Genomic DNA, 13748 nt, shown 5'->3' on the forward strand with positions numbered 1-13748 from the left:
GACTAGATCCCTTCCAACCCCAACCATTCTGTGATTCGGTGATCATGACCATGTGGAGTTAACTGTTAGAGTACCTCGTGCTTATGTACCTCAGCATTTGTCCATGTGTTCTGCTGAGGGAGCGAGGATTTGAGGATGCTTGTCCCAGGTGGGTTTTGCACATAGCTGAAGCATGGCCAGGCCGCAGGCACCAGGAATCATCTGGCAAACCACAGTCTCCTCGCTCCACCAGGAATGCCAGACAACACTGTACTTGCCTGCAATGCCACCTGCGAGTGCCATGGATCGTTACAGCAGAGGGAAGGAAAACCGGCGAACTGTGAGGGAAAAGGTGGGCTGCTGCCCTACCTGCCATGGGCCCGCAGTGGCCATGCCATGGCGTTGAGCGGGTGCCTAACAGTGCGCAATGGCCCGGTAACCGTGACCCAAATGGTCAGTAACCCCGAGAGGGGCCTCTGCACGTGTCATGCACTTTTCCACCTGGGGCTTAGGGTTCTGGAGACCCGAGTTGGGGTTTTCCTGATTGCTTGTTTTCAGAGTGGGAATCGGCCCTTTTCTGTGGCAGATGCTTCCCCCAGCTCCGACCGGGGCCTCTGCCCTCCACCCCGGCCCTAAACCGTGGCAGCGAGGTCTATGCTGTGCCCCGGGATACGGCCGGTGGCGGGAGGGGCGGCAGCCGGCCCGCGCGTTACCTCCGCCGGCGGGGGGAGGGGGCGGGGAGGCGGTGCCAGCTCCGCGCGGGGCGGGATCCGCCGGGCTGGGCCGCGCCGGGCGTGCGGGGGCCGTGTAGGTGCGGCTCCTTTAAGGTGTCCTGAGGCGGCACCAGACCTGCCGCGGCGGCAGCATCGCGGAGAGGAGGCGGAGGCGGCCGGGAGGGGGAAGGGAAAGGGGAAGCCCACGGCGGCCGCGGGCGGCTCGACGTGATACCAGAAAGTTCAGGCGCGGCGGGCTTGGCCCCGCCCGACTCGTGCACCCCTGCCCCGGCGGCGGGGGAAGGCGAGGAGCCGCTCCTCCTTCTCCTCCCGCCGCTGCTGCTGCACCGAGGGCGGGCGGGTGGGGTGGGTGCCTGGGGGCGTTGGCCCGGGGAAGTTTTGCTCGCCCTCTCCGTCTGTTCTTCCTTTCTTTCTTTCTTTCCTCGCCCCTCCTGTGCCCTCCTCCGGCGCTGGAGAAGGGGCGAGTTTGGGATTCCCGCGTGCAGGGGGCGGCGGCGATGCTGTGCAGGGCGAGGGGCTGCCGCCGGGGTTCCCCTGCCCGCCGCCCCGCCTGACTGCGGCCGGGCTCCGCCGCGGCCCCCGACTCGCCCGCCTCCTTCCCCCGTGATGGGAGCGGGGGCTGCCACCGCTCCGCCGCCGCGCTCTGCCCGCCGCTCGCCCCGCGCCGCCGCCCGCCTTTCGCCCGCGCCGGCTGCCCAGTGACTTGGCGGGGCACTTTGCCGAGACCGCTTCCCTGCCCGTCTCTCGCCTCCGCGGAGGGCGGCGGTGGCCGGTCTGCACCCCGTCCCGGCTGCGTTCCGTTACTGGCTCGTCTCGGGTATCCAGAACAAAGTCTCGGAGCGGAGCAGCAAGTTGTGATCGGGAGGCGGCGGATCTCGGCTGCGGGAACTCGAGGATCTTTTGTTTTGTCCTGTCGCTTTGGATGGTCCTGGGAAGTGTCAAGGCGCCGCTTAGGAGAGCCCGGGCCAGGAGAGGGGAGGCCGGCGGGAGCTGGCGTGCTGCTGGAACCCCGCGGACCTGACAGCGCCCTCCCGGGAGGGGGCTCACCCTGGGAGTCCGGCGGGATTAGGAAACCTCGCTTACGTTAAGCTTCTGTGGAATTACAACTGGGGGCTTTTCGTCTTTACCCCCGCTCTTCTGGCATGAGACTGCTTGCAGGCGCCACCCGAGGACAATGATCGCGGAGTTTGCTCACTTTTACCTCTTTGGATTCATATGTCTCACCTCAGGTAACCACCACATGTAGGCGAGTCAGATGCGAGGCCGCGGCGGTGGTCGCGCTTTGGTGGCGGAGGGCGATGCGCTAGCCGGCCTCTCCGCGCCTCCCGCCCCCCTGCTTTCCTCGGAAACCAAGCTTGGCTTCCACCGGCCGGGCGCCGAGACCACGTTTGCCCCGGGCGCGGTGTCGGGAGCTGCCGCCGGTCGCGGCTCCTCCGCGGGCGAGAGCTGCCCGGGGCTGGGCGCGGGGACCGGGGCTGGGCAGTGCGCGGCGCCGGGTGCGGCCCCAGGGCTGCGGGCGGGCGCGGCACCCCCTCCGCCGCCGGCAGCTCCCGAGGGTCGTTTGATGCAGCCACGGCCGGTAACGAGGGACGGCAGGCAGTGACCCCCTCCTCCCGCGGGAGGTGGGCTGCGCCTTCCGCTCGGCCGCGGCTCCCCACGTATACAGCGCCAGGGGAGAGGCCGCAGGTACTGCGCACCCTCCCCCGGGCGGTCCGTTAACCGCCGTTTGCCCCCTCGCCACCGCCCGGGGGTTCGCGGGGGGATCCCGGGCCCACGCGTGAAGGGGTTAACCCCGCGCACCCGCCCCGGTTGGGGAGCGCGGGGGCGGGGCGGGCAGGGGCGGCTTGTGGACGGATTTTGCTTCACCTTGGCGGTTAAAGTTTACCCACGTGTGCGAAGTGAAGCGCCGGTGTGATAAATGGGAGCGGGAGAGATCGCTGAGGAGATCGGAGGGGGATTAATGGTCATTAGTCACTGTTTGCGCGGGGCTTATGCGCGTTGGGGCATCTTATCATGCCTGTGGATGAGAGATAGGGTCGCGCTAATAGGGGATTGTTGATAGCAGATTTTGCCTTGTGTGAGCACCCTGTCAAATCGTGGTGTCGAGGAATGCGATAAAGGGCTGCGTATTAATGACTTCAGAAGAGGTGTGCAGTCTTCTGCTTCGGGGTGATGGCGCCCAGCCCGGGTACCGGAGCGGTCCTGAAGGTGCTGGAGGTTTTGGGTTTTGCTTCTGCATAAGCTTCCTGCTGCTCTTAGAAGGCCAGATTTGTCAGCCTGCAGTATGCCTTCCCATTCTCAACAATGCCTTTTGTCATAATTTAAGCTACGCGTAAACGCAGTAAAACCTTGCGTTATATGTAAGGTTAGTTTGGGTGCTAACTTTTCCTCCTTAATTGATTTTTATAAGTTTGCTGAGGACCCTTTTGAGTCATTAAAGTTATGGTAGCATGAGACACCTGGTCAGTAAATGAATGAATGAAGTTTTTGAAACACTTAAGTACACTGCCTGAAGCTTTAAATCTTAATTATGCCACCAAATGCAATAACTTATGTCTATGTCTAGATTATATCATAAATTTAACTATTAAATTTTTGCTGTTGGGTATTATGTTTGCTTCTTGTGGCTTTGAATACGAAAAGCTTTGTATCTCTCTTTTTTTTTAAAAAAAAAAAAAAAAAGAGTAGCCTTGTTCACTTTTGACCACGTCAGTCATGCCATCACTAGCTTGCTTTTCTCTGAATTGCTGCCTTCATCTAATGGAAGAAACAAATGGAATGGGGCAGAGCCTTTGTAAATCTTCCATGACTATTGTCCCTACCATGGAAAAGTTGACTTCACAGACAATGTACTCTGTAACTCAGAGATGTACTGGCGTATCTTAAACTCCAAGTTAAGAAACTGTTTGGTTTTATTTTGTTAGTGTCTTTTTTTCTTTTTTTTTCCCCCCTTATCTATTTCTCACATAAATGCTTAATAGAGTAAGATGGATGTAAGGTTTTTTTGGTTTTTGACTTTTTTTTAAATCCCTTTCCCCTCAGGATGGGGATGTTCTCTTTAATAATGTTGATTCCAGCTGAGTTGTTGGAGAGGAAGAAAAAAAAAACCAAAACAAACCATCAATTTTTATGGAGGTTTTTACTTTTGCCATGTAAGCAGACTCAGTAACAAAGAGACAAACACCAGAGGATAACTTTGTTCCAACTCCCTCACCAGAGGCGTTTCTTTCTCCCCTTAGCTAGAGTATAATCAAATAGTCAGTCTTGCATCTAGAACAATGGACATGCCAGAAACCTTTGGCAGGATGAAGTCTGAGGGCAGATGGCTGCAGTGCAGAAGGAAGGACAGGAGTCATCTACAGCAGTTTCCACGCTGAAATCCTTTGAGTTCTACTGACAGCTGAACTGCTTGCAAGTTGATTGATCCTTTCCTTCCTCTTCCACTGAAGATTTTCACTTCCCTCACTTACACCAAATATTGAATCAACAGTTTGTGTGGCCACACTGTAAATGGGATGTTAGAAACTTCTACTGAGAGCTGGGAAACAATTGGGGGATAGGGAGGAGGAAAATCTTAATAATAGAAAGGTAAGTGGGTTACTGTTTGTTAAAACAGTAATTGGTAAACCACTTAGAATTTAAAACCCCTAATTTTTACCCTGGTGTTGCCTCTGTGCAATCCTCTGAAGTACCTTCTTTCATCTAAGCCTGTGATTAATAAGTGTTGAATACATTTAAATTTGAATAATTTTGAACATTGGAATGTAGCAGCTTTCCTCTATTATTCTTCCAGTGTAATTTCAATGCTGCTTTGCATAAAGATAAGAATAAAAGATGCTTTAAGGGGTATTTTTCTGGTTTTCCTTGTTTTCTTGAGTGTCTACCTGCATTCTGCCCTTTTACTTCATTTGGAAGCATTTTTCATAATCCATAGAGTTTCCATTTCTACACCTCTCCCCCCCCAAGAAACAGCAGCATCAAATTAATATGCTTGGAAAAATAAAAGCTTTCAGTTATCTGGGGAGTAAGATGCAGAACGCTTGTGCTTGGGAATAAGAGTGTCAAGGTTCTGTTTTTCCACATGTGTGTTTAATGCTGTAGCAATTCTCAAGGCTAAATATGTTAGCATTTGGTTTTTCTGCAGAAATCTTTATTTCAGTGAGGTATTTCATTGCATAGCTGATTACCACCTGGCCAACATGTTTTCCCCCTCTCCTGTCTCTGATATCCTATGCTAATCGCTGTACTTCAAATGGCATCGGTACATTTGCTCGTGAGGGCTTCTCATGCTGTACAAAAGAGGCGGCTCTGATAGCAATGAGGCAGGCGTGGTTTCCAGTGATAGTTCTAGCCAGTGGAGGGCAAAATTGTGTCTTGTATTCCTTCATGGCAGAGTTATGTTCTGACAGTTAATAGTTTAATGGTGTCCATGGAATGTCCCCGAAGTCCTTTCCAGTTGGCTAGCCTACCTATATGAGTAAATTAATCAGCCATGTCTTTGATGCAGTTTGTTTGTCTCATAAGTTTGTACTTAAAGAGAGAAGCTTCCCTTCGTGAAGTGGCATTATAATATTTCAGGAAATGTTTCTGCTCTTTTTTCCATATTCTCTAATAGTAATAAAAATATTACATAGTAATTGAAATTATTATAAATGCCTAAGTGCTTATTCTGTAGAGCAAGTAAGTCACTCAAGAAAACAAAAACCAGCCTTTTTCACCTACCCCTAGTGTGTTGTGTGCTGTTTAAGTAATGTTATTGTAAGACTGTTTAAGAAAGATGAGTCAGCTGCTTACTATTGAAGCAGCTGGCCATGTTTGCATTGTGTTTTTCAGGACTTCTAACTAGAAAAAAAATAACTGCATGGTATAAAATTGATAATTCCTTACTCATGATGGAATATTCTCCAAGTATTCAGGTGTTTGTCTGATTCAAAACCTCTTAACCTCGTGAGTACTGATAGTATCTGTGGACATCAAACTTCTTTTTTTTTTTTAAATTTGCATTAGTGTGGTTTTGGTACCTTTTGACCAGAAGAGACACTTTTTCCTATAGTTTAGCAATTGATTTGGATACCTGTTTAAGACAGAAAGAGAAACAGAAAGAAAACTCAAACTGACTTTTGCTCACCACAGTCGGTTTTGGTTGTCAAATGTTTTCTTGCTTCTGTGTTATGTAGTCCCATACCATTGTCCTGAAGCAGCAGTGTTTTCATTAGTAGGGATCATCTGTAATGTTCAGGGTACTGAATTTCGGAGCATTACTATGTCCTGTCTATAAGATTTTATTACAAAACATGAATTTATGTGAAGGATACTCCTGAATCTCCTGCCCGAAGTCTTTAGGCCAAATGTTCTGATTGTATGTAGAAAGATGGATGGACCATTACAAATATCAGAAACTAGTGACACTTAAGTAACAACATTGTTTAATGTTAATTATTAATGTGTGATATTCATGCCAAATGATGTTTTTATATTAAATGCTTTAGAAGTGATGACCAAAGAGGTCCAGTGGCGGATCAAAACCAATCTTGTTTTTGTAAGAAGTAGAGAGAGAAAATATTTAGACATTCAAGATGAGAAACCTACTGTTGTAATTAATCTGAGAACCTACTCCCTTGTTCCCAAATAATATTTTTTTTTTTTTGTTTGGCACTTAATTTTCTTAAATAACTGGAAGAGTCTTGTTTCACAATCCTAAACAAGTCTAATATTATGTCTCATTAGGACATAGCTTTGTCTAATTAATTTAATAATGTACTGGGGCTAGCAAGTCCAGTCACTTGCTCAACTTGTACAATTTATTATTTTTGTCATCATTCAATGTGTTTTGTGAATAACGGTCAATTGCCTTAGTGGCATGGTACTTGTTTTAGATTCTTCTTCAAAATATGGCTCTTTCATAGTGATGATCAGCTTTGTTGATATATAAGTTGTTGTGAATTTATTGAAGTTTTTTGTGTACTTGGTTAGAAATAAGGCTTTTTGTTGTCAATAGTTGTTAATATTTTGAGGTTTATTTTGCAGTCAGGAAATTGGTAGGAACCTTGCTCTTTCCAAGCAAACTAAACGACACTTAAGACTTTTATATGCTGAGGTTCTGACACATTTTATTTGTGTATTTTGCTATATAATGTCATTTTGTAGCGATAACCTTCCTTAACTTTTCACCTAAGTGCCTCTTCATAAAATTGTGAAGTAAATAGTGAAATAACTGAAGTAGTGACCGAGGTGTATTTTAAGTCCAATAAATTGTGTAAACAGGGGAAATAAGAGTATTTTCCTGTTAGTGACTAGAAGCCTGACCAAGAGGTGAGAGTGGAGCTACGAAGACATATTCTTTTTAGTTATCTTGAAAGCTAGAGGTGCTTTTAAGGGCAGATAATTTACTAGTTCATACCTTCTCTTTATACCTTCTTCAGGATTACCTACACAGGTCCTAATATGACTGTTGAACAGTGTGTTTCACACGTATGCTGATGCCTCTTGGCCAATTATTATGTCAGCCTTAAATCAGTGTGTGGGTAGAAGGGGATTTTATGTGGAGAAAGAAAATGTCTTATGAGAATATATTGGTCTGCAGACACGGGCCATAGATGGCAGCCAGTTACATTGAGTTTGCATGGTTCAGACTTGGTACTGTGGAAAATCTTAATAGATGAAAAAGATCAGCAGCTGGGAAGCTGATAATGACTTCAGTTTTCAGTCATATGTGCAGAGTTCTTTTATTCCATTGTTGTATTATGGTTTTGGGTTTTCTGTTTTTAAAGAGTTAATAATCACAGTACTGTAAGACTTAGGCCAGGTACTGGAAGTTACCTTTCCTTGGAAGTGATGGTAAGTTTTTTTTGAAATAAGATGGTGGTGATTTTAATTCTGGATGCCAGAATTCCTTTGTTAGTTGACACAATGACTTCATTAGAATAATTGTGCATTTTTCCAGATTTACCAACAAAAGTGATAAGAGGTATGAGAGTAAGCCTCTCAGATGAGAAGCCCATATGCTTTAATTGGTGGTAAAACAACAGCACAAAGTCAGCCAGGGGAGAGGTAGGCAACTACTTATTCTCATCTAATTTACCTGAAATGGATACTCCAGGAATAAGTAGTAGTGAAAGTGTCCTACACTTCAATAAAACAATGAATAGAGGCTTGAGGAAAGGAAATTCTATTTCTGTGCATGTCTTTTGAAAATAGAATGAGGAAACTGTTTGTAGTGGGGAAAGTGAAGGAGTATATGAACAACTGGAAGTTAAATACTGTCATATATTGAGAACTCTTTTAGGGTTCTCTGAGACTTGATGGCTTTCATGTCTCCCTGTTCTGAAGCTTAGGAAAGCTTCCTACCAAGACTGCTGTTTGTATGTGTGTGTCTGTGTATGACTGTGGAAAACAAAATAGATAAATTGACAATAATCAGGTTTGTGAGTGTTGACAGGCCAGTCTTTTAATTTAGGCCTACTTCTCATCTGAGCAGCTGCACTTAAGGGGAAGATGAACAGATAAATCATTTCTCCTCTGCTGAGGACAGAATCGTTTATTGAATAGTATATCATTAAGGTGGCCTTACCAAAAGGAGGTGAACTCTTTGCTGAGAAGGGGTACAAAAAACATTTTGCCTTCACTTTTTTTAGGAGGAAGTAATGTTAATTGTGTTTTCCAGAAACAGAAACTTGGAAAAGTTGGAAGGAGGATCTACTGTTAACCAGCAGAGAATAAGCTTGTAGATAAAAATAAAGGATCAGCATATTCTAAAAGTTTAGAAAACCAGTTTACGTTTTTGTGTAAAACTGCATTTCAGGTCCTCAAGCTTACACGCAGTTGCTTTCAGCACCACTGTCCAAACAACTACACAGAACTTGAACACATTTCCATCTAGTTTTTAGTGAAATTATCTCAATGTGGTGCTGCAGGAGTGAAGGCCCTGATAGTGTAACTTGGGCGTTCTCTTCACCTGATGTAGCTGTTCACTGCATGGATTTTGAGTACCACAATAGCGTTTTTTTAACGTTCATTTTAACACATTTGTTTTTTATCTTAAGGGGTTTTTTTATATAAAGTCTATACAGCTAGTACATAAACATCAGGTTTTTATAAGGGCATCTTAGATATTCATCTTCTCAGCCAGAATAGTGGCATATTTAATGCTTGTATTAGCATATATGCTTTCACAAAGTGTGAAATATGTGGCTGAAGATTTCTTTCTTACTTGGCTTTCAAAGAAATTCCATACCAAACAATTGGATTCCGTACCTAAACAAGAGGAGGATATCTTGGTGGGTTTGTTGACTGGTGGTAGGGGTAAATTCCACAATGTACTCCAATTCACCTCTTGTTTTCTGCCACCAGACTTTATACCTTTAGAGAGGCATAGGGCTGTCTGGTACATGTTAGATGCTTATATTTATTTACGTTTAAGTAAATCACTGTAAATTGAATTAATAGAGCATTTGATTGAAATATAACTTACTATAAATGCAGCTTAGACCGTAATTACTAGTTGACTATAATATTGTAATGGTACAAATATTCTTTTTCAATTAGAAAACAAGTGTGTTTTCTGGACTGCTTGCAGTTCTGCAATGCATATACTTTCTTTGAAGAAATGCCTAGTCAGATATGCAAAATTATTCAAGCTACCCTTTTCTTTTGGCAAGTATTTGCTCAATATGATGTTACATTACCTTAAGTCTAAGGCTAATATAGTGAATGATTAAAATAATATCAACATCCCTTACTGTAGATTAAAGATCTGTACAGCTGACAAGCCTGTGCTGAGCTCTCAATGTAAAATCTTAATAATTTATTTCCTTCATCTTGCATAGTAAATTAGCAGTTGCATAAGCTCAATTCTGGAACAATCTGTCTTCTGAAACATGGAGTGCAGGGTATAGCAAGGGCTGGTTTCCAACCAATGAAATCTGAAGTCTGTGACCGCCATGTGAGAGAACTGTATAGTCTGTATACTTTTGATGTTACTCAGTTTTGTAGTCTTTGTCTTTTGTGCCTTTAACTGTCTTGTACATAAATCAGAGTTGTGATTTCTTTAGTACTGTTGAACGGTTTTGTGCTAGAATTGTATTAAAACTTGCTTGGCTAGCATATTTGTGCATTCCAAAATTTGCATATCCCCAGGCAAGATATTTATTTTACATTCTGAGTTATATCACCCTTATCGAATTGCATAACTGCCTTTACGTTGAAGATTAGATATCTAAAGCAGTTCATGGTTTTAAATTCATATATAGAAGACTTTACTATTTGCTCCTACAGTAGCATAGTGGATATTAACAGTTTACCATCTTGGAGATTAGGATATAATATATGGCCAAGGGTATAATGTAGGGCTAAAGATATGCACAGGACAAACTTCCATTTCTTTTGGAAATAGGTGAAATGGGAAAGAAATGGATTTTTGATAGTGACCAGATGGACATGCTTTAAAGAGTGACTTGATTTTCAGTAAACACTAAAACTCAGATTTTTTTTTTTTAAATGCTTGATTCTAATATTTAAATTAGAGTGCTTAAAGTGTTCACCTTTATCTCTTATGCACCATTGTGAGTACTAAGCTCATCTGAAAATGGAGATTGTGGTGAACATTTCATTAAGAGCCAATTAACTGGAAAAAAGCTGTATACCTTTGAATTTGCATATGCATCTGTAGCTCTGTGTAGGATAAGTAGCCAATAAAATATGTGTTTGAGTATGTATTCTTTTAGAATCTTCTTGGCTTGTCACTTTTGTAGTGCATTTCGCTAACATCACTCAAGCAGACTTTTCAACATAGACATCTCATCTTGGCCAAATAAGCCCAAGCATGTAACCCCAAGATAAGGATAGCAACCCTCAAAATCCAGAAATAGGTTATGCCTGTATTTATGTGGTGAGTGCATAACACAGGGTCATGAAATATGGATTTTTGGATCAAACATTGAGCAAAGTCACCACTCTTTTTCTTCTATCAGAACCTCTTGGCACCTGGTATTAAAGTCAGCACTTGCTCTGTCTTTCTGCTGGGATGTCTTGGATGCTAGTTGGCTTCAGAACTGGGATTTGCAAATTTTGAATGTTTCCCCCTCCTCACCTCCCACTTGCCAAACAACTCCGTCAGTGCAACTTTCTGGTTTTGGAATATAGCTGATGCCCTGGGTACATCAGTTGGCAGATACTTCACAATCCAAGTGTTTCATGGTAGGAGGTGATAAAGGAGAAAAAAAAAATAAAATAAAGTAGTGTGAGGAAACAAGGAGAAAAAAACAGGGTTAGGGTAGTATAATATATTATTTGACTTTTTGCTACACAAATTGGGGGTTGTCATTGTAGAGAGCAGAGTTTGGGAGTATGATGCTGCAGCAGCAAGAAGTAGGAGAGAGGGTGTGTATATAACAAGGGGTTTAACAAAAAGGTGTCTGATGTAACCATGGAATGGAACTTGTGCTGTGTCCCTGCTAAGGCATAAAATTGATTGGCAGGAGGCCTCATGCAAGGAGTAAAACCCTGTCTCCCTCAACACGGAAAATTATGGTTTCGACTGCAAAAGGACGTAAAGCTTGGAAGGAATTAGCATATCTCTAGCACTAAGTGGCATCTGGAACTGAATGGCTGGGTTAAATCATTCAGTTGTGATTAATGAGACTCATTGCTTAAGTTATACAGCCCTTAAAAATCAAAAGGAATAATTTAAAACTAGATCCAATGCAGTCCCAATAGAAGGGACTATTACTTCTGTTTACCTATTGAATACAGAAGGTGGAAGAAAGTCTTTCCTGCCTCTTAATACAAGGAGAAATCTGCTACATGCTGCTTTTAAGTTTAGAAACTAAGAAATGAACTTTTGAATGATTGTTCTGAGGAACGTTTTTTAAACGTGTATGCAGCAATCAGAGCCTTGAAATGGGAAGGTGTGTGCAGGTTGGAATTTTGCTGCTGGTGAGTACTTTGCTTCTTAGAAAACATGAGAAAATAATTATTTCATTTTTCTCTTTCATTTGTGAGTGTTAATCTGTGTTGCCTGTAGGGAAGGCAAAATATTGAAATTTATAAAGAGAAACAAGATTAGAGGCATGCAGAGTACTTATTTTAACTTTTCTCAAGCATGATTCTGGCAGTTACTGAGGTGATGAATGGTAATGTAGCTTGGTATCATATCAAGGATAATGTTCGAAATGTTCAGAGGCTGTCATTCTGCAGGAGGATTATAGTACTGATATAAATACACTTCTGTTTACTTCCAAGTTTTTCGCGGAAGGAATAGAGAAACCAGTGAAGTGTGTGTTCAAATGTTCATTTTCTTAGAACTGCAAAAAGAAACAAACAGGGACATCATTTATGATGCTGTTGCTTAAAATGGTTGACCTTTCTGCAGTAAATATATAGAGGTAGAAAATAAAAGGGAGCTAGGTCCTTCTAGAATAACGTATTATCCCTCTGAGGTTTATCACTGCAAATACTAAAATAGATTTCAGCTTTAATCTCTATCAGCTAGGAGCTGAAGTTCCCTAAACCGCATAGCTGAAAAATCTCTGCTCACAACATTTTTTGGCTTCTGGATTTGTCAAGATTCCTGCTTGTTTAGTGTCTGTCTTAGTTTTCTTTAAAATTGATTTTGGGGGAGGGAGGGGGGCTGGGAGTGGGACGAGGGGAGCAAGTGGTGTGTCCAGCAGAAAGCAAGGCAGTAAGATTTTTTTAAAGCTAAATGATTGCTTCTTTCCTATCCATACATTTATGTGGTAGCCATTACCATAATGTGGAATGAGACTATTTCCTGCCTGCTCACTCCCCCTCCCAATACTCCATATCAGATTGGGATTTTTTTTTTTTCCCTGCCTTTTCTGGGACAGGCAAACTAGGAAGTTTGGCGGCTTTGGTCTTATTTTTCCTGTGACTATAAGTATTATTGATACTGCGGACACTTGATTTTGAACTGATAACTATGTGGTTTTGTTTTTGTTGTGTGGTGTTTGTTTTTGTTTGTTTGTTTGTTTTTTGTGGGTTTTTTTGTTGTTGTTTTTGTGGGTTTTTTTGTTGTTGTTTTTGTGGGGTTTTTTTGTTGTTGTTTTTGTAGTTTTTTGTTGTTGTTGTTGTTTTTGTGGGTTTTTTTTTGTTGTTTTTTTTGGGGGGGTGGGGGGAACACAGGGAGGAATTCACCACTTAAATGTCAATGATGTCAAGTGTTATTATTCCAAAAAGACGAAGGTCTGCATTCAGATTGTCATGTCTTCAGGATTCATATTACCATCTTTAACAGGAATTTACATTTTATTTTACATCAGTTCACAGGAAAACATTTACATTTTGTTTGCCTGTTACTGTATTGCAGGAGGGAAAGCAACAACCTCACCGCTAAAAATTCGTGGTGACCTACAGTCCAGCAATAATTAGAATTAAACAGAGTTAGTAATTTAACTTGGTCATTTCATCATAATTCCTGTAGGCTTGCAGCTGATCATTTTTAATCTCATGAAATTAAATTTTATTTTACTCACCTTACACAGGTCAAATAAAAAGCCACATCAAGTTAATTAATCTTTTTTTTTTTTTTTTTTTTTTTTTTTTTTTTTTTGCAGTGAACTGAATGTGGCATTTGTTTTTGTTTTAGCAGTCATGAAATTGCAGGGTGTTGGCGACAAGTCCATTATTGGCTCTGTTCACCATTTCTGAGGGCTTGACTCCACCCAATGCATTATATGTGCAGACTGTAACGTACTTGTTAAAACTTGTTTTTAAAAGAGGATTCTTTTATTTTTAAATCAGTAATAAAGAGAGAATAAAAATAGCTCCCTGTTCTTTTTTAGCATAAATGAAAGAGAAACAGCAACTCATTTCTTTTGTGGCCTGAGGTAAAAAAAACAACAACAACAACCAACCAACCAAACAAACAAACCAAAATACCCCAAACATGGATGAATCCTCAGCCCCTTGAATTCAAAGAAAGCTTAACTACTGATTTCAATTTTTAGCTCGTCTTGCAAAGGCTTGTGTGTCATTTTTCCACTATGTGATACTACATAGAAAAGCTTAATAGTGGGGAAA

At 42.8% G+C, this 13748-nt stretch overlaps 1 protein-coding gene across 1 annotated transcript in view; it reads left to right on the forward strand.

The window, feature by feature from the left end:
* The first annotated feature begins 1435 nt into the window (after positions 1–1435).
* Positions 1436–13748, forward strand: part of ROBO1 (roundabout guidance receptor 1) — a 312664-nt gene continuing 300351 nt past the window's right edge. The window contains exon 1 of the mRNA XM_082054528.1: positions 1436–1942. Coding sequence (XP_081910654.1) covers positions 1888–1942 — 55 coding nt within the window. The 5' untranslated portion in view covers positions 1436–1887. The remainder of the gene's footprint in view (positions 1943–13748) is intronic.

This window comes from Streptopelia decaocto, assembly GCF_964273445.1.
Source record: "Streptopelia decaocto genome assembly, chromosome: 1".
NCBI classification, from domain to species: domain Eukaryota; kingdom Metazoa; phylum Chordata; class Aves; order Columbiformes; family Columbidae; genus Streptopelia; species Streptopelia decaocto.